Source organism: Mustela nivalis (genome assembly GCF_964662115.1).
Source record: "Mustela nivalis genome assembly, chromosome: 14".
In the NCBI taxonomy this organism is placed as follows: Eukaryota; Metazoa; Chordata; class Mammalia; order Carnivora; family Mustelidae; genus Mustela; species Mustela nivalis.
In genome coordinates, this window is record NC_139033.1 from 78,547,273 (window position 1) to 78,569,444 (window position 22,172).

The window sequence follows — 22,172 nt, forward strand, 5'->3', positions numbered from 1 at the left end:
ATCATGTCCTGAGGCAACCTGGTGGTTTCTAGAAAGGAAGCCACACGTTGAATTTGTCAGGAAGTCTCAGCTGGCACCTCCGTGCCCCGATTGGGCAGAACCTTCCAGGAGAAGAAACGCTGGGGAAATGAATACCCCTGCTTTCTGGAACATTGCACAAACATCACGTTTGCGGATACTTACCTACCATCCCTGAATGGTGAACTCGGTAAATATTTATGGGATATAGGCATGAGCTGGAAGATTCTAGCCCAACCCCATCAAAGATGAAAGGAAAAGAATGCATATCCATTACGCTTTAGTTGAGATATCATCCTTCCAGTGACTTGAATTCAAAACCATTTTGAGGTTAACACTTTATTTTTAAGAGAGGCAAAGTTTCTCTCTTTTTTTTTTAAAGATTTTATTTATTTCTTTGAAAGAGAGAGACAGCATGAAAGAGAGAGAGTACACAAGCAGGCTAGAGGGGTTAAGGGAGAGAAGTGGACGTCCTGCTGAGCAGGAAGCCCCATGTGGGGCTTGATCCCAGAACCCCAGATTCATGACCTGAACCAAAGGCAGACGCCCAACCAACTGAGCCACCCAGGTGCCCCATGACATTAACACTTAAATGTATATATTTTATATTGTATATATATATTTATATTTATTATATTTAATACATATTAAATTTATATATAAAATTAATATATTTTTATTATATAAATATATATTTCTATAATATAAATATAATTATTTATATATAAATATATAAATTACATATAAATATATACATATAAATAAAATATTTTTAAAATATAATATAGATATATAGATATATATCTCGATCTTTGGCTTCCTTTTAAATCACCAGTGTTCACTGTCTCAGAGAAAACTGAATCCTGCCATAGTACATTATAGGAGTATAGATGTGACAAGAAATACTCTGCTTTGTTACAAAGCTTTTTACATTCTATACAGAAGGGTTAAAAATGAATTATTTGGGGCACCTGGGTGGTACAGTCGGTTAAGGGTCTGACTCTTGGTTTCACCTCAGGTTATGATCTCCAGGTGCTGGGACCAAGGCCCCGCCTCAGACTTCACGCTCAGCAAGGAGTCTGCTTGGGTCTCTCTCTTCTTCACCCTCTTCAGCTCTCACTCATGCACTCTCTCTAAAAAATCAATAAATCTTTAAATAAATAATAAATAAATAGATAGTTTCTAGTAGGGCTCACTGAATTAAGTTGATTTGGTTTCTAAAATGTTGTTGCTTCTTAAGCTGAAGAGGCCAGCTGAAATTAACAGATGTTTATGTGTGCCTTTAATTGCTTTAATTTGGTTTCATTGCCTTCTTCCTTGACTACAAGGGATGACCAGGCTTAGCCTTGCATGGACACTAATGGCCAATGACTCCTTCCTTTTTATCTATAGTGGGGGTTAAACTAGAATTGAAAGGACTCTAAATGGTTCTCAGAATATGCAGTTGTTAGAACTAGTACTGTCTGCCCTGTGGCCATGGGTATTCTAAGTCACTTGACTTAAGCGTAATTTAACTGTGACTTGCAAGCTGTGTCTCGTGGCAGGTCAGACACAGTGCTGATTAGGAATAGGAGTGCGTCTGCCACATACGCTTGTTCCCAGGAGCAGCAGCAAGACTCCACCACCACCACCATCTCCCAGGACCCTGCCCAAACTAGCTCTGGGGATGCTCCCAGCTTCCGATGATCTGATTTCATGATATATATATACAAGGTGCACCGAGAGAAGGACAAGAGCAAGTTTTCATATGCAGTGAAATTTACTGTCTAGTGTGCAGGTGAACAATTTTTTAACTCACGGATTATAAGTTTAATGTTCAAGTTTTGTTTTTTTTTTTTAAAGTGGTGTGGGAGCAGCCAGCTTCCTGGTTCCCAGAGTGGCCTGGACAAGCCAGTGTGCAGTCCTGCTCATTTGCCCCAGATCGGTAGTTGTGAAATTGCTCTCCATCCAGAACTGTGGCTTCAGGATGCCCCACCAATGTCCCATTAGACAGTCAGGCAGCAGGAGATATCACCATGTGTTTCTTTTCTTTCTTTTTTTTTTTAAAGATTTTATTTATGTATTTATTTGACAGAGATCACAAATAGGCAGAGAGGCAGACAGAGAAAGGGAGAGAGGAGGAAGCAGGCTCCCTGCTGAGCAGAGAGCCTGATGTGGGGCTCGATCCCAGGACCCTGGGATCATGACCTGAGCTGAAGGCAGAGGCTTTAACCCACTGAGCCACCTGGTCGCCCACGCCATGTGTTTCTTTGGAGGGAAACAAGCTTTTCTTAAAAAGAAGAAAAAAGTAGCATAATAAAGATTTCTGGTGAAAAATGGGAACAGTGATTAGAAAGAGGAATACACTCATCTCACAGACAAAAAATATTTCATGTTTTTGTTTTCCTTCTGTAATTTAGTTTTTACTCAAATTTTTCTCTCCCTCTGAGGCAGGAACCCCATCAAAGAAGTAGATTTTCTTTCTACAGAATGTTCTGTAAATGGAGGATTCACATAGAAATAGACACAGTCTGCCTTCTCTTTTTTTTGCTTAATCTACTCCACATGTTCCTGCGAGATCTGCAAACATCCATCACCAGTTGCTGGCAAAAGGACAATTTAGATAATACACATTTACTCTTAGTAAATTTTACAGTAAATCTATACAGATTGTTTCAGAGATTTTTTTTAAATGAGATTTTGCAGTGTATACCATTTTGGTCTGGGGGTTTTTTGCTCAAATTAAGTTTCTAAGATTTATTCATGTGTTGTGTATCGTTATAGCTATTTACTTTCATTACTACATAATATTCAATTATGAAACTCTACAATTTATTTTTCTGTTCTGTTCATGGACAGCTGGGTTGTTTCCAGGTTTGGGCTATAACAAATAATGATGCCCTGAACATTTTGTTTCGTAACCTGGTATACATGTGTGAAATTGTTTCTAGGGCAGATAATAGACATGGAATTAGGTGATTCATAGTTTAACTTCATTAGATAATGCTAATTTTTTCCCCAATGATTGTATCTACTGACACCCTCAGTAGTAGTGTATGAAAGTCTTCGTTGTTTCATACCTTTGTCAAAACACATTGTCTGAATTATTCTAAGGGTTTTTTTTTTTTTAACTTAGTAGTTTTGAACAGTCCTTCCTGAAAGTGCCAAGGCCTGATGTAGGCATTATTGCTCACTGTTAGATCATGGTTTTATATGATACCTTTCCAGCTTTATAAATGATGAAATGAGGTCTTGGTCACACAAATGATCACACAGCTTTGCCCAGAACAGAAAAAGAGCCCGGTACCCAATGCCCAGTCAGGACCACATTGCACATGGCTCCCACGGCTTTCCTATTGCTTCATTACTTGGGAAAGTCCAAAAGCATCTTAAAGTAAGACTGAACTAAACAGAGTCTAATAAAACCCAAGCAGGAAAAGTCATGTTTAGAGACTACTTTAAAAAAAAAAAAAAAGTGACTTCCACTGATTTTTCCTAAATCTAGATCTTTCTTTGTTACAAGGACAACTAGAAAGGCATATGGAGCAAACACCCTTCCCACCAGGTCTATGAACATCTAGAACAAGGTGACCACTGCTTTGCTCAGCATGGAAAGAATTCCTGGACTGTCCTCAAAGGGCCAGGAGTATCTAGATTTAATTTTCAGCCTGTCATCAAATTGGTAATTATTCAGTGTAGATTAGGAACAGGAGAATCCCTGTGTTAGTACAGTGGTAGATGCCAAATGAGACCATCAGGACATAGGGAATTCGGATACTCCCAAGAGTGTTAACTTCCCACATCACCATGAGAACTGATAACCCAGACATCACCAGCCAGCATTCACAACAATGTGGAAGCCCACTCAAGTGCAAATTCTCTGTTTCCAACCCTTTCTTGGTCTCATCTTATAAACCTTGACATCATGTTAACATAATTGAGGTGCAATGACTTTGCAGTTTCCCAAGGTTTGAAGACTCTTGAAGTTTTAAATTATAACTGTGTTCTGAAATAAGAAAGTGATAGATATAAATGTAATATATACATTGATACCGTAAGTATGTAATATAGTCCTTGAAATGGTCACCAAGTGGGTATATATCCAATGCTGTTTTCTTTGGATGCATTCATACATTCAGCAGAAATTTACGAAGCATCTGTGTGTCCCAGAGGTTGATCAGTATCAGGGGTGAAGTCTGACTTAAGAACCAAAAGTCATCATGGAACCATCTAAAAAGACAGACTACTGCTGAGCAAATCACAAATATATACACCGCACAAATTGTGGTGAGTGAGGAGGAGCTCTTAAAGAGAATGCAAGGCAAAACATTTCAGAACCATGGGAAGACTACCTGTGAGAAGCCAACGTCATTTAACACACACAATATTTATTTTTCATGTATATTTAGTTCCTTCATTTATTTTGGAATGTCTTTAGATTTAACACGTGACTCTTTTCCAGTGAAACCAAGCCATAGGTCCTGCTTAAATATCTCATGTATTAGTTCAAAGGAAGAAAATAGGCCATAGGAGCTAAATTGAAACATATTTTTCTTCCTCGTTTCACGATAAAAATAATTAACTGGTTTGACTCACAACTTTCTGGAAATGTCTGTACTCTAATCCAAATTTTCTTACAGTCCCTAAGAAGAAAATTTCTACTTTGGCTGTGGGTGCTAGAAGGTGGTATTATTACTGCAGAAGTTCTGACTAGTCCCAGGATGGTAAACTATATACAGAGGGTCCCGGACTTAACGATATTTCAACTACAACTTTTCAACTTTACAATGGTGTGGGACCAATATGTATTCAGTAGAAACCATACTTGGAATTTGGAATTTGGATCTTATCCCAGGTTAGCGATGTGCAGTGAGCTCCTCTCCAGAAGGCCTGGGCAGCAGCAGTGACAAGCTCCCAGACGGCCACACGATCACAAGGATAGCACACTTACAACCATTCTGTACCCATTCAGCCCTTGTGTTCGTTGCTTTCAGTACAGTGCTCAATTCCTTAAGATAGTCAATACTGGATCATAAAATATGGGCTTTGTGTTAATTTGGCCCAACTGTAGACTAATGGGAGTGCTCTGAGCATGTTTAAGGTGGGCGAGGCTCAGCTATGATGTTCAGTAGGTTAAGTGTATTAAATGCATTTTCAAATTATATTTTCAACGTACAGTGGGTTTATTGAGATGTAGCATACCGTAAATCAAGGAGGGTCTGTATTCTTTCTTTGCACCATGAAATGAATCCAGAAGATTCTCATGTGCAGTCAGAATTGCCACAGGACCAAAGCTGCCTTTGAAAATCTTTCATAAACTAAAAATAATCTCCCCTTTGCTAGCTATGCAAGAAAGAAAGCATGCTAGTCAGAAACAGACCCTGAAGGTGTTCACCCTTGATGGGAAGTAAAGAATGAACAACTTAGTGACAGAATGTAGGTATAGAGAAGGGAGTTGTCCAGGATTATTCCTAAGGACGTGGCTTGAACAACTGCAGGGACAGAGGTGCCATTTAAGCACCTCTGTTGGGGGTTAGGACTGACAGTTCAGTCCGTTGAAGGAGTTGCCAAACAGTCTGGCTCCCAAAATTCTCCAGTGTCAGGAGACAGTTGGGGATACAGGAACACGGAAGGAAACTTTGCTGTAGAAGTGTAGAAGTGAGAGTGGTAGCTATAGATCATACTGAACGCAATGGGGTTGGCTGAGAAGAGGGGAGAGAACAGAACGGGGCCTGAGGACTGATACTCCTGAGCTCAAGAAGAAAAAAAAAAAAGGAGGATCACTGACCAAAGGCAAGTCTGGCCTCTTCTGTGTTCCTGGCTGTCCTGTATCTGAAAATATGGCTTCTGGAACTCCACCCCAGCCCAGAGAGGAGCTGGGCCATCCGTCAATGACTGTACCATCAGGGCATGTCAGTTGCTTTTATCACCTGACTTAAGTCACGTGAACCTTGCAGTCAATGCAATTCCTCAGTCTTCTCAAAAGAACAGCTAAGTCACCAGCTTCTTTTAAGCCAAAGATGGTTAGTCTTTTATTTTTGTTAACCGATTGGACTCCGCCTTGCTTTATTACTGGTCTCGCTGTCTCCGCAGAATCTTATTTCTAACGCTTAGCAGGTGTGTGGTCTCAGGCCTGTTGCTTTGCTCTCTGTGTTGCAGTTTCCTGACCAGTATATCTGCGGTATAGCATCCACCCCACTGGATTTTCATAATACAGTAGGTGCCCTCAAACTCACAGGCCCTGCATCAGGAATTAGGCCCTGTGTGCTAGGGCAGAGACACAGGGTACAGGGGCGGCCCAGAGGAGAGGGCTCCTGGGAGGCTTCGTGGAGAAGGTGGCTTTTGAGAAGGGACAGGATGTTAATAGGCAGAGATTAATGCAGTGTAATGCCAGGCAGCAGGGACTAAGTATACACAGAGAGAGGAGCATTGCGTGTACCTCACTGTCCACACTGGTCAAATGACATAAATGATCCTAGACTTCCATGCTTCCGTCTGATTTGACTGGCACATAGGGGAAGGAAAGGAAAGAAGTTGGGGGACCCAGTATGTCTCCTAGAGAAGTTCAGCGTTTCTGCCCAGGTTTTGGAGCGAGTGAGCCATGTAGTCAGCACTGTGTTTTCAGAAGATACAAGGGGCACCAGCACTCCTTTACTCTGCCGTTCAAGACTGCTGGCAAGTTACCACAGGAAACTGAAAGGGACGGTTGGTGAGACGCCGAATGAAAATTTTCTCTGAACAGAATGAGCTCTCAGTATTCATTTTCAGCCTGGCTCCTTAGGGCAGGTTGGGACTTCTTGTATTTTGTTATTGTGTGTACCTGAAGAATCTTGCAGGGAAAAAAAAAAAAAAAAAAAACAGAAACAAAAAACTACAGCACACACTGATACCATTTGAAAGCCTGCGTTTTTCAAGTGACAGTTTGATGTATCCCAGTGGGGGTGGGTCCCCATACTTCATCATTCTTTGCCTTCATGATTTCAAATGACAGTGTAGCCTGTCAAAGTTAACTGTGAGTGAAGTTCTTGGATATTTATAAAACATCAAATAGATAGAATTGTGTCAGCAAAAGATGGGTCCTTTTATGACTAAACCACAGAAGGATTTTTGGATGATCGTTGCTGGCGACACATCTCTACGCTGAACTGAGAGCTGTGGGAAAGATATGGTGGCCCACGGTTGTGAAGGTATTTTCATCCCTTGCCGTAAAAAGAGTATCCGAATACTCCAAGCAAGTCAATGATGCAACTTCTGTTTTGTTTTGTCAGTGATTTATTGATCCACGGTTTCAGGGTCCCCTGAGAAAGTGGCAGTTACCCATGCGAATAAAGAAAGCATTCGTCTGCAAACCTAGTTGACGCTTTGCTGCTTTTCAGCCCTTTTACCAGATACCTTAAGGCCTGCCAGGCTGGAGTTCAGAGATTTTTTTACTCGTAGTTCTAGACACAGCCTGCCTGCTTCGATGGATATATTCCCAGGTGTGCGTGGACACTAGTTTTTGTGAATTTACTGATGCATAAATACTTTCAAAACTGGGTTTAGAGAGCGAGAGCCTTAACCGACAACCACAGCGTCCAGAGCGACCAGACCGGCGTCTGTGTCGTCCGGTCCGAGCCCTGCCTCCGGCAACGCGTCCGGGCTCTCCTGTCCCCCTAGGCCCCTCCCCTGGCCCCGCCCCGCGTCCCGCAGGCCCCACCCTGGCGCCGGGTTCTAACGTCACCGTCTGCGCCGCGCGCGGCAGAAACAGGAAGTGGGACCAAAACAAAGGAGCGGCGGCCGGGAGCGGATCTGTCTTTTTCTCCCTCTTCCGAGCTCATTTTGGCCCTGGCCACCGACCCTAAGGAACCGTCCGACTATGTCCAACATGGAGAAACACCTGTTCAACCTAAAGTTCGCCGCCAAAGAACTCAGCAGGAGTGCCAAAAAATGCGACAAGGAGGAAAAGGCCGAAAAGGCCAAGATTAAAAAGGCCATTCAGAAGGGCAACATGGAAGTGGCGAGGATACACGCCGAAAATGCCATTCGCCAGAAGAACCAGGCGGTGAATTTCTTGAGAATGAGTGCGCGGGTCGATGCGGTGGCTGCCAGAGTCCAGACGGCGGTGACGATGGGCAAGGTGACCAAGTCGATGGCCGGTGTGGTTAAGTCGATGGATGCGACGTTGAAGACTATGAATCTGGAGAAGATCTCTGCTCTGATGGACAAATTCGAGCACCAGTTTGAGACGCTGGACGTCCAGACGCAGCAAATGGAAGACACGATGAGCAGCACGACGACGCTGACCACTCCCCAGAACCAAGTGGATATGCTGCTCCAGGAAATGGCAGACGAGGCTGGCCTAGACCTCAACATGGAGCTGCCGCAGGGGCAGACCGGCTCCGTAGGCACTAGCGTGGCTTCCGCCGAGCAGGATGAACTGTCCCAGAGACTGGCCCGCCTGCGAGATCAGGTGTGACGACAGAACCCATTCGGAGGTTTCCTGACCGTAGCCACCTTCTCATATGCTCTGTATATTAGTGAGATATTATACAGTAGAAACTGAACATGCAAGAATGCTGAAATGCTCTTTACTTAAGATGCTTCTACCTTTGGGTTTACAGTGCTCTCCAGATACACTAAGAAAATCCATCTTAACTGGATTTTAAAGTTCCGTATAGCTTGTGATGTGTATTTTTATAGCTGCCTCTTAACAGAACTAGTGAATTTGGTGTGTATGAATCTTTCTCAAAAATGTGGTCAAAACTGTTGTTCCGTGTATTCCGTTTTCTGCCTGAATTTATCAAAGTGGAACTTTTTTTTTTAATCTAGTGTAATTGGTAATATCTAGAATTGACAGGTGGTGCATAAAAATTACAGAGAGGAGAATGATTACTTAGATTGATTACAGGGCTATCAATACGTCGTTCAACTTAACGGACACTGCTATTTCTGTATATATCTTCTTCTTTGCCATCACATCCAGACTACTGTTCTATTGATCTGTTCTGGTAACTTATACTAAAATTATGGTAGGGCATTCTGCGTAATATTTCTTGCTGTTTATGTTCCACAAATTTTCTGTGTGGTAGTTCTTTTGTAACTGGAAAAAATGCCACATAATTTCATTTATTATGAGAAAAATCTTTTGGCTCATTTATAGTTTCATTTACTAAAGAGTTTTTCCAAAAGACACAGTTGAACATGACAGTTTCAAATGAACATCTTGAACACATTTTTAGTTCTTTTTCTATTTCAACACTTTAATTAGACTTGTCATAAAGTATGTTAATTAGCATGGCAGTCATATGACTCTGACATTGCCAAAGAACTGTTGATTGGTTTGAGAAAACCATGGGGTGGTGTGTTTGTAGGTTTTCTTTAATTATTAATAACCAAAAATAGATATGAAATTAGAACTGCTTTTTAAGTTCTAATTATTTGCATTTTTAATTTTCTTTTAAAGCAACAGCTTGAGAAAAACCTTAGAAATAGAAGTTGAATGTTTTATTTAGCCATGCAAATAACTTAAATATACGTGCAGCCATCTGGAAGTCTGGGAAGAAGGCAATATGCAGAACGGGACAGCAGGGTTGACCCTCCAAGCCTAGAGCCCATCTGTGCTGCCTTTTGTCTTTCTGGAACAGCAGTGTGTATTCTCTGGCTGCAAAGTAAAGCCTGTAGCCACCACTTTCTCATAGCCTCCAAACATGGAGGCTTTGCCCGGGCAAGTAGATTAATCTAAGTCAAATACTTCAGGATGTTTCAAATCCCCCTTTTCCTTCACTGGTAGATTTCCCCATACAAGAATTACAGTGTTTTGGAAGATAACTTAAAGGGACTCTTCCAGGGCCTTTGAAAGATTCATGACCAAATTAGTCACCGTTATGTTTTCCAGTATGAATGAGTGTGTTAAAAAAAAAAAAAAATGAACAGGTATATGCAGATGAGGGTGACCCTCATATTTAAGTGTCTTTATAACTGACTGGGTGTTATTCCGAAGTTTTCCGTAAGGGACACCTGTCGATTGTCCTCCCTGTATCTTCTTTCTAGAACTCTCCCCTTTTGGTGTCTCTTCTCATCCACGTGGTTGCACAGAGCAGCTATGTGAGTATAGCATGAGTTGTAACCCCTCTTTAGCCTGGAAAAAATAATTACAACTTAAAATATAGCTAGTGTTCAATCCTTTGGTAAATTAAAGACCCTTTTATAGTACAAATATTCCCAACAAAATTAATATATTTTGTGAGATTAAACAATGCTTGTAAATGCCTGAACTTTCTTAAAATATGTTCATTTCAAACTATATGATTGTACATTTTTATGAACCATAAATATTTTCAAAAACATACCAGGCCCATGAATTATTTCCTCACTTTTGCAGTTGATGAAATGCTGAAATGTAAGCCACAGAAGTTTGTCAAATAAATCAGTTTAAATTGCATATTATTGCATGTGAGTGTACATCCTGTTTGAAAAACTATTTTTAAAAAAAACAGTTCAGGGACGCCTGGGTGGCTCAGTTGGTTAAGCAGCTGCCTTCCGCTCAGGTCATGATCCCAGGGTCCTGGGATCGAGTCCCACATCGGGCTCCTTGCTCGGCAGAGAGCCTGCTTCTCCCTCTGCCTCTGCCTGCCTCTCTGTCTGCCTGTGCTCGCTCGCTCTCTCCCTCTGTCTCTGACAAATAAATAAAATCTTTAAAAAAAAAAAAAAAAAACAGTTCAGAGGTAGATTTGGTTCAGAAAGTGTGGTATCTTTCCAAACTCCCTGTTACCACCTTAATTTCTGTTTTGTTAACATGGAATGTCTACATATATTTCTAGAAACCCTAGCTATTAATTCTTTACTATAATAGTTTTGTCATGGCAACAAGATTCTTCCCCCCATCTTGAAACTAACCTGGGCTTTAAAAAAAAAAAAAAAGAAAGAAAAAAAAAAACTAACTTGGACTGATGACAAAATTTATAAAAGGCTCAAATCAAACATACCAAGGATATAGTTAATGTTCCATACAGCCACTAGTACAATTTTTACTCTTACTTCTTTTTTATTTTCTGCTTTCACATGCACAGTTTTAACATGGATTTGGGATATAGTTTTATGAACTATTTATTTTAGTTCAGATGATACATGTGCCATTGGAAAAGTCTTACTAAAGCTGTTTCTTCTGGAAGTGTTAATGCATATGTGTGCCCTTCAGATAGAGGTGTGCTATGAGTCTTGTACACTTTGTTGCCTACACTGTGTCCTTGATTTGGCAAAGAGCCACCTAAAATAAGCACCAGTCTGATAACCTGATAAACTGAACATAGTCTCAAGTTAGCCACACAAATCTCACATCATAAAGCAGATGCTTTTTGTAATATGCACACCATTCTGTAGGAGGCATTTCTATAACCAAAATCCAAAGCTCAAGACCTTCAATACTATTGGCAAAAAGCTATAAGCCAGTGGACATTGAACAAACTGATGATAACCACCTGCAATTTTTTCTTTTAATCAACTGACACATTAGTAAAATACCTACCTCCTTTACCTAGATTTGTTATTCTACGACTAGATGGTAAAACGATGTCTGTCTTTGTCACAATTACTGGGCTTGGTGTGGTACCCAGCTCAGCTCGCTCCTGGTCATGTCCCTGGTGTGAATGCATAGCTCTCTTGGGGCTCTTACCACGGTGATGCCTAGAGTTCTCTAATGACAACAGTGGGTTAAGGGGTGCAGTGGGCACTCAGCCAGCACGCTCTCATGTCTCCTTGGAAGCACTGTGTCCTTTTTCTTCAGAGCATTTCCCCAAATTGAAATGTTTACTCCTGGTCTTCCAGGTTTATACACTGCCCCTCCCTCTTGAATAATAGCAGAACAAACAATTCAGCAGTTTTTATTCAGAATGAACACAGTAAAAGATTTAGACTAAAGTATATCAGATGTTGGCTATCTGGGGCTTCTTTCTAGAGGAAAAAAAAAAGGCACACTTCTGCCTTAAACAGTCCTCAGGAGTTAGGCAGATAAACCATACACGTAAAGAGAAAAATGGACATGAGCGTATACAAATGTTACAAAGCCATCAAGGTGAACGTTTAAGATTAGTGCACTTGACACACATGCTGTGTTTTATACCTTGACTCTGAAAAGGGAGTAAGTCACCGTATAAGGCAGGAGCCCACGCTAATCAAATCATGAACGTGAACTACATAGAGAAGGGAATCGGTGTCGTTAGTGGTTAGAACTGGCTTCTTGCAGGAGATAGGGTTGAATCTGGGGCTTCAGAGAAAAAGAAGTAGGAATTACATGAAGATTGGAGAGGCCCCGAGCCATATGGGGATTTGAAAGGAGTGCAGGGTTTGTTTAATGTCAAGACATCAAAAAGTGAAGAGGTTGACCAGTTGGGAATGGCTTGGAGGCCAGGTTGAAAATATGAACTTTACCCCAAGGGAAGGGAACAGGAGCTTGAGTCATCAGAAGCTGTATCATCCAGGTGAAGTGAGGTAGAGCCTAGAGCAGGGTGGCAGGAAAAACAGAGGAAAGGTGTTCTGCAAACTTCAATGTGCACAGGGCTCCCTGAGTCGCCAGGGAAACTGCAGCTTGGAACCACCTGGGGATATGGCTCAGCTGTAAATCCCCATCCCCAAGGTCTACAGGTGCTGCTGCTGCTGCTGCTGCTGGTCCTGGTCTGAGCACCTACCCCCTTCTAAGTAGCATGGATCTTTTTTTTTTTTTTAAGATTTTATTCATTTATTTGACAGACAGATCACAAGTAGGCAGAGAGGCAGGCAGAGAGAGAGAGAGGAGGAAGGAGGCTTCCTGCTGAGGAGAGAGCCCGATGTGGGGCTCGTGCCCAGGACCCTGAGACCATGACCTGAGCCGAAAGCAGAGGCTTTAACCCACTGAGCCACCCAGGCGCCCCTAAGTAGCACGGATCTTAACCTGCCACAAGCACAGCAGAATTGCTTGGTACTTCATCACTGCAGGGATGTTTTTCTCCTCTACAGTAGTTTTATATCATGTACATTAGCATTAGGAAGTAAATTTCAGTAACACACTGAGAGAAGTCTCTTATTAACCTTAGACAGAGTTCCAACTTGCTACATTGTCACAAACAAAATAATCGTGGATACTTTTTAATTACATTTAGTTGGTGCTTTTTCTCAGATCTCATAGTTTAAAGGTATTTAACAGAATGGTTTTCATCTTTTCGTGATCCCTGGTCCCTCCTCATGATCAACTCCCTGGTTATAAGAAGTCTGTGACTTTTGAGTCATTTTAGTGGGATAGCGGACAGCAGGTGAGAAATAAACAATGAATGCTGTTTTGTGCCAGTATCCAGCAGAGGGGGATCTAAATAACAAGAATGAAAACGTTTCTACAAATATGACTATCCTCAGCTGTAACAATAAGTAATTCGACAAAATATCAAAGTAAATTGCTTTTAAACTACGTTTTTATAGAGTCCATATCACTGTGGTGATTTTTTATAGTTACAGCTTGGTATTAGTTCACTTGGTATTGAGTGAACCCTCCGGAAGGTTGATTCTTTAATCTGGTTAATTTTTCCACTAAAGAGGCAGTGGCATATTTAAGAAGATAATTTTACTGTTAGGCCCATTATTAAACAAAACAAGACTGAGACAAAGTGAAAAGTTATTTAAAGCTTTATTTTATGATAAGTATTAGAAGTTAGACTGATCGGCCAGGGGAACGTGACTGAGACAAGGTGAAAGTTATGCAAAGCTCTATTCTATGCTAAGCATTAGAATTCAGACTGACAGGCCAGGGCCATCTCCAAAGAGAGCAACCACCCCCAGCTTCCAGGCTCAAGAATTGACTGACTGACCAGTCAGGGCCGCCTCCGAAGAGGGCGACCCCTCCCCATCTTACTGACTCCCTTTTATAGAGCAAAAGTCTGGCCACACATAGGTGGCCAATGAGATTGTAGTCATGTTAGGTCACACACAGGTGGCCAATTGAATTACAATTTACCCTATAGTAGCTGTTTGACCTAACCTATTAGTCTGGTCAGAATTGGTACTCTAGGTTGGCGCCCAAGCAGCGGGGTTTACATTCTTTGGTGGTTAGGGAAAAACTATGTGTGTTTCTTACTGATTGGATGTCTCTACCTGGCCTGACTCGTCCTTGTATTCTGGGCTCTGTTATCAAGAACTGGCCGACCTGGCCGTGTATTCTGGGCTCTGTTATTAGGAGCTAGCTGACCATATTTTACTGGTTTCCCAGACTTACTTCTAAGTAAGTTTCTCTGGGGGGAGGGGGGCAGGGTCAGTTTAAGTTTTACTGCACAACAACAAAATGATTTAACCAAGATGGATGTCGCGCTGGCTAAATAGGTCCTTACATTACTAACCCTTTAAAATGTAAGCCTACAAAATTTAGAACGCCCTTTTAAAACTCATAGATACTATCTTAGGAGCTCCAATTTGAAGTACTTCTAAAACATGCTGGAAAATGCACCGAGTGAACCAAAGACTAAGGCAAAAAAGCTGGCAGAAATCTACTACTATAAATTCTCTTTCGTTCCTTTATGCCTTAGAGGGTCTTTCAAAGAACTGGGGGACACATTCACATTCAGGGGGGGAGTTTTCACATTTTATTCTCATTGCACAAATTTGAAATGCATGAACTCACAATACCATTCAGTATCAGTAACGATGCAGAAGGGACCCTTGCAAATGTTCATCGATGCCTCTTGGGTCTTGCTTAGATCATTAAGTATCAGAGCCGGAAGAAACTTTGAACATCCATCCTGGAGATTAGGGATGGGAAACAACTTGACATCTTTGCCTTTGTCATTAGCATCTCTGAGCCTCTTATTTTTAATAGTGTTCTGTGAGGTACTCCCACCGCTTCCTTTGGAAGGCAGTCTCTAATCACATCTATCAAGAACTTTTGATGTGTTTTTTTCACCATGTTTCACTGTTTCTACTTGTACTAGTTATTACCATCTGAATCAATTCACCCTCCTACCTCCACCCTGTTTGCATCCTGTTTGAAATTGGTTGCTTCCTAAACTTTAACTATAGCCGAGGGTTCCATATTTAGTTTAATCTTCTAGCCCAGTTATTTGGAGATGATCGGTTTCCGTATTGCACATTCAGTATTATAGGTCTCCTGCCAAGAGCACAGACCATCTCTGAATCAAATTCGTGTAGCCCATGCCATGTAAGGGAAGCAGCTCATCTCCCCACCGGACCCACCTGGTTGTCTGGGTTATAGACCAGAGCCCCTTTCCAGGAGCTGTAAACTCTCTCACTCTGTCAAAAGAGTCTTTCTGCCCCTTTTCTGCTAGATGGTCAGGAACTCACTGTGTACTTCGGAGGTGCTCTCCACTCCGCCAAATTGAAGGCCAGCAACGACTGAGCCAAACTACACCATGGCTCTCAAACCACGCCTCAAGCAAGCCGGACCCTCCCTGGGGCCTCCCATGTTTTCCCCAGCTCCCAGGTTGTCTGCACTCTGTCCAAACTCCTCCCCCTTGAGAACGAGCTTTGTCCCCAACCAGTTCACCCCCATTCTGGTAGGCACACAGCAGCACCTACTAGGACTCACGGTAGCCACTCTGGAGAGGCCGCAGGCAGATCACAGTCCCTTTAGCCTCTCTGCAGCCTTGCCACCCCGCCATCCTTCTGCAATCCTTCTCCAGAAGATGATTCTCTGACAACACTCATGGCGGGCGGTGCCATCACATACCCTCCCACCACCACCATAGCTGAAATGACCTCATTCCTGATGCTGTCCTCCTGCTGCTTCCTGTCTCTGACAGGAAATCCCTACCGTCGGCAGACCCCCTCTTGCTTCTTCCAACATTCTGCCTGTGGCTTACCTGCGCCAGGAGGCACCTCTGTTGCAGTTCTAAGGGAGGCTTTGGCTGTGAAGATGCTGGCCCTTATGCACAAGCGTGCGTAGGTGAAATGTCACCGGTCAAAATGTCACCCCAGTGCCAGGCCACCATCCTGGACCACTGGGGACTCTCTTTAGCTCTCCAGGAGGAAGGTGATACAATGGCCAAGGGAATTAGGTGAACTTAATGTGTCTTTGGCCTCCCTCTTTCCCATGCTGGAAGCATCTCATGGGCCTACCATGCAGGCTGGTGGAGGGAGCATGTGGAGATGGGAAAGTGACACCCTTCTACCCTGTGCAAATGCCCACAAGCTTTAGAGCGTTAGAGGAAGGCCCATCATCACTTGACTTCAATAAAGGAACCCAAACCATGCTGAATTGGACAGGCAAGGAAGTCAGCCATGTCCCTTTAGTCTGGGGCACCTTTACTCTCCCCGATCAGGAGCCCCTCAAACACCTCCCTCCCCTATATGTTCTCCTCCCCGTTGAAGCCTCTGCTGCCCCCTCTGTCTCCAGAAGTAGTTCTTGCTCACCAGCTGACCAGTCCCCATGTCCTTCTGTGCTTTGAAAATCTCCACAGTGTCCATTATGGGCTGGGCCTCTCAGCCACCTGCTGCAGGAGGACGAGGGGAGCAGACATTCATTCCACAAACAGAGATTCAGGGCCTGTGCTAGGTGCTGGGGATGCCCGGGCCAACAGGACGAAGACTTGTCCTGCAGTTCTTGCATTTTGGAGGAAGAAATAGATAATAAGTGTAAAATAAACACATGCAAATCGTGTCAGGCCACGGTAGGTGCCACGTCAAAAAGTAAAGCAAGGTTGGGGTGGAGACGGACAAGGCGCCATTTTAGCTAAGATGGCCAGGGAGAGCACGCACCCGTGGGGCCCTTGCGTCCACTTCTTCTTCCATGCACAGATATGACGTGATTTCCTTTCCCTTCACTCTCGTCTCCCTCCCTCCGTATGTCCCTCCAGGTGCCCACACCAGATGAAGCCTGGTGATGGGTGCACACAGGCACATGACTCTGGGACTTTATTAGGAACTTGTTACGCTAAAAGAACGTCTCTGAGCTCCCGTGTCGTATTTGCACTGCAACATGGTCTTCTGCTCCTAGCTTAGCCTCGGAAGAGGCCCCGTGCCCCTTCCCAATGTCTGAGTAGCCCCTCACCCCCAACTGTGGGTAAGAGGGAAGATGGAAAGCAGAGGTTAAAAAAAGATAAAAGAAAGAAGGGAGGGATGGATGGAGATAGAGAGAGAGAGAGAGAGGAGGAAAGAGAAAGAAAGAAAGAAAGAAAGAAAGAAAGAAAAAGGAAGAGAAAGAGAGAAAGGAAGAGAAAGAGAGAAAGGAAGGAAAGCAAAGCAAAGCAGAACTTACCCCAGGTCCCCCACTGGCTCCTGCCCTCCTGTGCTGCTGTGACTTATCCCACCCCCTTGGCCCACTGCCCAGGAGAAAGCCACCCAAGAACACTTCTGAGCATGTGTTGGCTTTCTTTTCAGCTTCCTGGAGAGAATCGACAGTGTCAGTTTGGTGGACTACACACCCACAGACCAGGTAGGTGAGCTAGAGCCCACAGCCACCTGCTTGAACTTGGTGAGATTCGGGGAACCCTCACTATTAGTCACTGATTATCCGTAAATGGCTTAAGGCATGAAATCTGTAAAGCAGCCACTTCCTGCAATTGTGTCCACTGTCCCCTGCACGTGCACGAGGTATAGTTACCATACCCTGTGATTCGGGCCCTGACTTAGCTCTCTAAAATCTACCAGATTTCTAAACTGCCAATATGGAAATAATCTTCTTTGTGGAATAGGAACAGGCAGTTCCCAGTCCTCTTGGAGCTGTCCACAGAGAGCTCCACCTTTGCTCCTCTAGCTTCGTCCCCTCTGCCCATTGTGCTTTGAGCCCTGGCCTGGCTCGCATATACAGGTGTGACTCAGAGTTCAGTCTTTGGGCTGAGCTGGATGATAGCGCCCCGCAGCCCATTTGTGAGTAGCAAGAAGGAACCTTCTTTGCCCTGCCCCCCCCAACCCTTGACCATCAGGCATCTGCAGAGACTCAATCACCCTGAAGTGCTCAGCTTAGGAGCCCCGCCCCCAGGCTCCTCTAGAGCTACTGAACTCCAAAGAAGCTGGGTACTCCCTTCAAACTGCTCCTCTGAGACTCCCCCAGGGTCGGTGTCCCCTCCAGGAGGGCCTCCCTCCTGGAGGCTCTCTCTTCCCAGGCCTGAGCTCCTGTCTCCCCTGAAATTCATGTCTCTGTGAGGCTGACCCCAGGGCTCAAAATTACCCCACAGAGCAATCAAGCCCTTGATTTCTCACCCAAGCGGCGGCAGGCAACAGGAGCAGATGACTGTCCTGGAAGGTGCAGGACTCTGTGGAGCCCCATCAGGGTCCCTGTGTCAGCCGCGCCTATGACAGGATATCCTGGGACCCGCACAGAAGTCTTTTTTTTTTTTTTTTTTTTTTTTAATTCCCAAAGAAAAAGTACAGCTCTTAAGTCTCTAAGACCAAACCAGTACATTAACTGTGACTTTCTGCTTGGGGAGCAGCAGGGGGGTGGGGGCAGAACATTTATCTGACTTTTTAAGTATTATTGTCTCTCCCACATTTGGAAGAAATGATTATTTGAAAAACTTGGGAAGTGCCTGGGTGGCTTAGTCTTTAAACATCTGCCTTGGGCTCAGGTCATGATCCTAGAGGTCCTGGGATCGAGCCCCACATCGGGCTCCCTGCTCAGTGGGAAGCCTGCTTCTCCATCTCCCACTCTCCTTGCCTCTGTTCCCTCTCTCGCTGTGTCTCTGTCAAATAAATAAGTCAAATCTTAAAAAAAAAAAAAAATGAAGGAAGAGAAAAGAGAAGGATGAAACTTGGTTATTATGGTTGTGGTTGTGTTCAGGGCTTTCCTTCCAAAGAACAGTGATGCCATCTGGTTTGTCTTCTTGTTCTCAGGACCTTCTCAGATGCAGAGTCCTGACATCAGGGATTTTCGAGACCCGATTCCAAGTGGACAAAGTAAACTTTCAGTAAGTCGTTGAGAGCAGGCCTCCCAGACATGGGGTCAGGGAGTCCAGCCTTCCCCGCATGGGCCCTGGAGCTCCAATCATCCCAGATGTGCCTCACTGCCCTTCTGGACACGTCCATACAGACTCCGTGGCCCTAAAGGGGAAGCAGTAAGTTTAGGGCAGGGAGGAAGGTGGGAGCCATGGCCACCCGAGGTGAGGACACTGCAGCAGCATTTGGGTTGGTCCAGAACAGCCGCTCAGGCAGGAGGGTGTCCCGTGCAGGCCGCCCTGAGAAAAGAGGCCCGAGCCGGCCAGGTGACTGCAGGGTGAGCGCTGTACCCCCAGAAACAGCGAGGTGTGGACTCCCGGGCCCGGCAGGGATGCAGAACCTCAGAGCAGGCCTTGCCGTCTGCCCCGGCCACACGGGGAGCAGAGCCACGGGCCGGGAGCCACGGCAGAGGAGAAACACAGAGCGGGTCTCACCTCACGGGATTGTGTCCTTGTGTTCCTCCACAGCATGTTCGACGTGGGTGGCCAGAGGGACGAGAGAAGAAAATGGATCCAGTGCTTTAACGGTGATTGCTCTGCTTTCTCAAGACTAACTATGGAGTCCCACACTCATTCCCGCTGCTGCCCTTAAGTAGCTTTGAATTCGATCCATTACATGCCTTAAACGTGAATCTCATCAGGAATCAAAGCATCCAGGGGCACCTGGGTGGCTCAGGCGTTAAGCATCTGCCTTCGGCTCAGGTCATGATTCCTGGGTCCTAGGATTGAGCCCCGCATAGGGCTCCCTGCTGGGCAGGAAGCCTGCTTCTCCCTCTCCCACTCCCCCTGCTTCTGTTCCTTCTCTCACTGTGTCTCTCTCTGTCAAATAAATAAACAAAATATTTAAAAAATAAAAATTAAAAAAAAGGAATGGAAGCATCCCGGCTTCACGTTTCGCACGGGCTCCTACGGGTGTGTCACGGAAACCACCTATTGGACACATGATGCTTCTTTAAGTCTTTCTCATAATCTCGGGGTGAAAACGAGGAGCGGTTGGACGTGGGCTTTGTCATGACCGCACAGTAGCTCGCTGTCTAACGGAGGCTCTTCCCTTTCTCTCTCTTCTCCCACGAAGACGTCACGGCTATCATTTACGTGGCGGCCTGCAGCAGCTACAACATGGTTATTCGGGAAGATAACAACACCAACAGGCTCCGAGAGTCCCTGGACCTCTTTGAAAGCATCTGGAACAACAGGTGATAAAAATCAGAAATTCAGTTGCACCTCTGGAAATGGCAAATGTTCCTTTGTGACAAAGATACCACTCAGCTCACTTTCATTCTTATAATCCGGATATATTCATTCTTTCCATACTGATAAATCCAGAACCGTTAGCAGGACCTCTTTGGGTCCATCTCATGTATAGACACACTTAATAAGAGGAGTGTTCTTTGAGGACGCTCCGATTTGTCAAGAAAATTTAAATATCTGCTTTGAAAGCTCAAAATCATATCTAGAGTTCAAAACTGGTTTTGTTTGGTTTTTGAAGTTTAGAAAGTACCACCCACGCATCACTAGATCATCTCTAGAAGATCCCCTCCAGGTCAGAAGCACAGCATAATCATGTTTGAAACTGCTACTGTTGGAAGGGGTCATTATTTTAGAAGGGAATACCCACCAAATGCATACACACACGCAATACACACAAAAATATTAAAAATCAAAGTATCAAAAAAAATTTCAAAGTATCTTCTGAACTACTTAAGAAAAAATATCGCCAAGGATGACAGGAAATATTAAGCTGAACTTGCAAAACATTTGGTTTATCAGAGAAGTATTTCTCTATCAAAAGTGTTCAACAGGGCGCCTGGGTGGCTCAGTGGGTTGAACCGCTGCCTTCGGCTCAGGTCATGATCTCAGCGTCCTGGGATCGAGTCCCGCATCGGGCTCTCTGCTCGGCAGGGAGCCTGCTTCCCTCTCTCTCTCTCTCTGCTTGCCTCTCCATCTACTTGTGATTTCTCTCTGTCAAATAAATAAATAAAATCTTTGAAGAGAAAAAAAAAAAGTGTTCAACAACTGTTCTCAGCGGTATAGTATTAAGACAATGAGAAAGAAAGTGTCAGGAAATACTGGATATACGGAAGAATACTTTGGAGTCATTAAAAATTTATATGTCTATCAATATATATGTTATATATAATATATTATATTAATCAAATATATATGTCACTTGCTGACATATATAATATATACCTATATACATATTTAATATATAAATATAAAAGTATAATATGTGAATATAATATATATGTGAATATATTATATATATTTATATATACATAAATACACACATGAGAAAATGAGCACAATATTGTTAAGTGAAAAAGCAGATTTTGGGCGCCTGGGTGGCTCAGTGGGTTAAGCCGCTGCCTTCGGCTCAGATCATGATCTCAGGGTCCTGGGATCGAGTCCCGCATCGGGCTCTCTGCTCAGCAGGGAGCCTGCTTCCCTTCCTCTCTCTCTGCCTGCCTCTCCGTCTACTTGTGATTTCTCTCTGTCAAATAAATAAATAAAATCTTTGAAAAAGAAAAAAAAAAAAAGAAAAGAAAAAGCAGATTTTAAAATACGATGATCTTGTTTTTATAAATATGTCTGAAGGTAGGAAAAAACCTGGAAGTAAAAACATAGCAGTTCTAATAGTTGCCTCTAATAGTAATTATATTTTTCCCTATGTATGAATTTTTCTATAACTACAAATTCATTTTTACCAGGATTCTTTGTAACAAGGAACAGTAAAGCTATTTCCATTTGGAGGAAAAATGGGTTGTGTTTCTACTTCATAATAAGATTCCTGGGCATAAGGAATCAGCTTGATTCCTTGGAAATAATGGAATTTAAAAAGGCTTTGCTGGGGCACCTGGGTGGCTCAGTGGGTTAAAGCCTCTGCCTCCGGCTCAGGTCATGATCCCGGGGTTCGGGGATCGAGCCCCGCATCGGGCTCCGAGCCCCGCATCGGGCTCTCTGCTCAGCAGGGAGCCTGCTTCCTTTCCTCTCTCTCTGCCTCTCTGCCTCCCTGTGATTTCTGTCTGTCAAAATAAATAAAATCTTAAAAAAAAATAAAAAATTAAAAAAATTAAAAAATAAAAAGGCTTTGCTGAGGCACGTACTGAGTTCATCTTGAGCCTGTTCTCGATGTCTGTTTAATAAAAGAGAACCTTCCCTTCCTTCACGGTCTTTGTACCTGAGACCCTCCTCCCCTTAGCTCGTCCACTGCCGAGGTCTTGACCGAAGTCTAACATCCTGCTCCACCTGTGGAGAACCTCAGCCTGCTCAGACGCAGCACAGGAAGAACCG

The 22,172-nt window shown here is 43.7% G+C and overlaps 2 protein-coding genes across 5 annotated transcripts in view; both read left to right on the plus strand.

The window, feature by feature from the left end:
* Positions 1-22,172, plus strand: part of GNAL (G protein subunit alpha L) — a 145,940-nt gene that overhangs the window by 112,852 nt on the left and 10,916 nt on the right. For all 4 annotated transcript variants that reach the window (XM_082697383.1, XM_082697386.1, XM_082697385.1 and 1 more), the window contains 4 exons: positions 17,326-17,380; positions 18,778-18,851; positions 19,347-19,405; positions 19,954-20,074. In XM_082697383.1, the coding sequence (XP_082553509.1) occupies positions 17,326-17,380; positions 18,778-18,851; positions 19,347-19,405; positions 19,954-20,074 (309 nt within the window). The remainder of the gene's footprint in view (positions 1-17,325; positions 17,381-18,777; positions 18,852-19,346; positions 19,406-19,953; positions 20,075-22,172) is intronic.
* CHMP1B (charged multivesicular body protein 1B) lies at positions 6,737-10,417 on the plus strand. Its single transcript, XM_082697396.1, has one exon. The coding sequence runs from the start codon at positions 7,853-7,855 to the stop codon at positions 8,450-8,452; it is 600 nt and encodes a 199-aa protein (XP_082553522.1). The 5' UTR covers positions 6,737-7,852; the 3' UTR covers positions 8,453-10,417.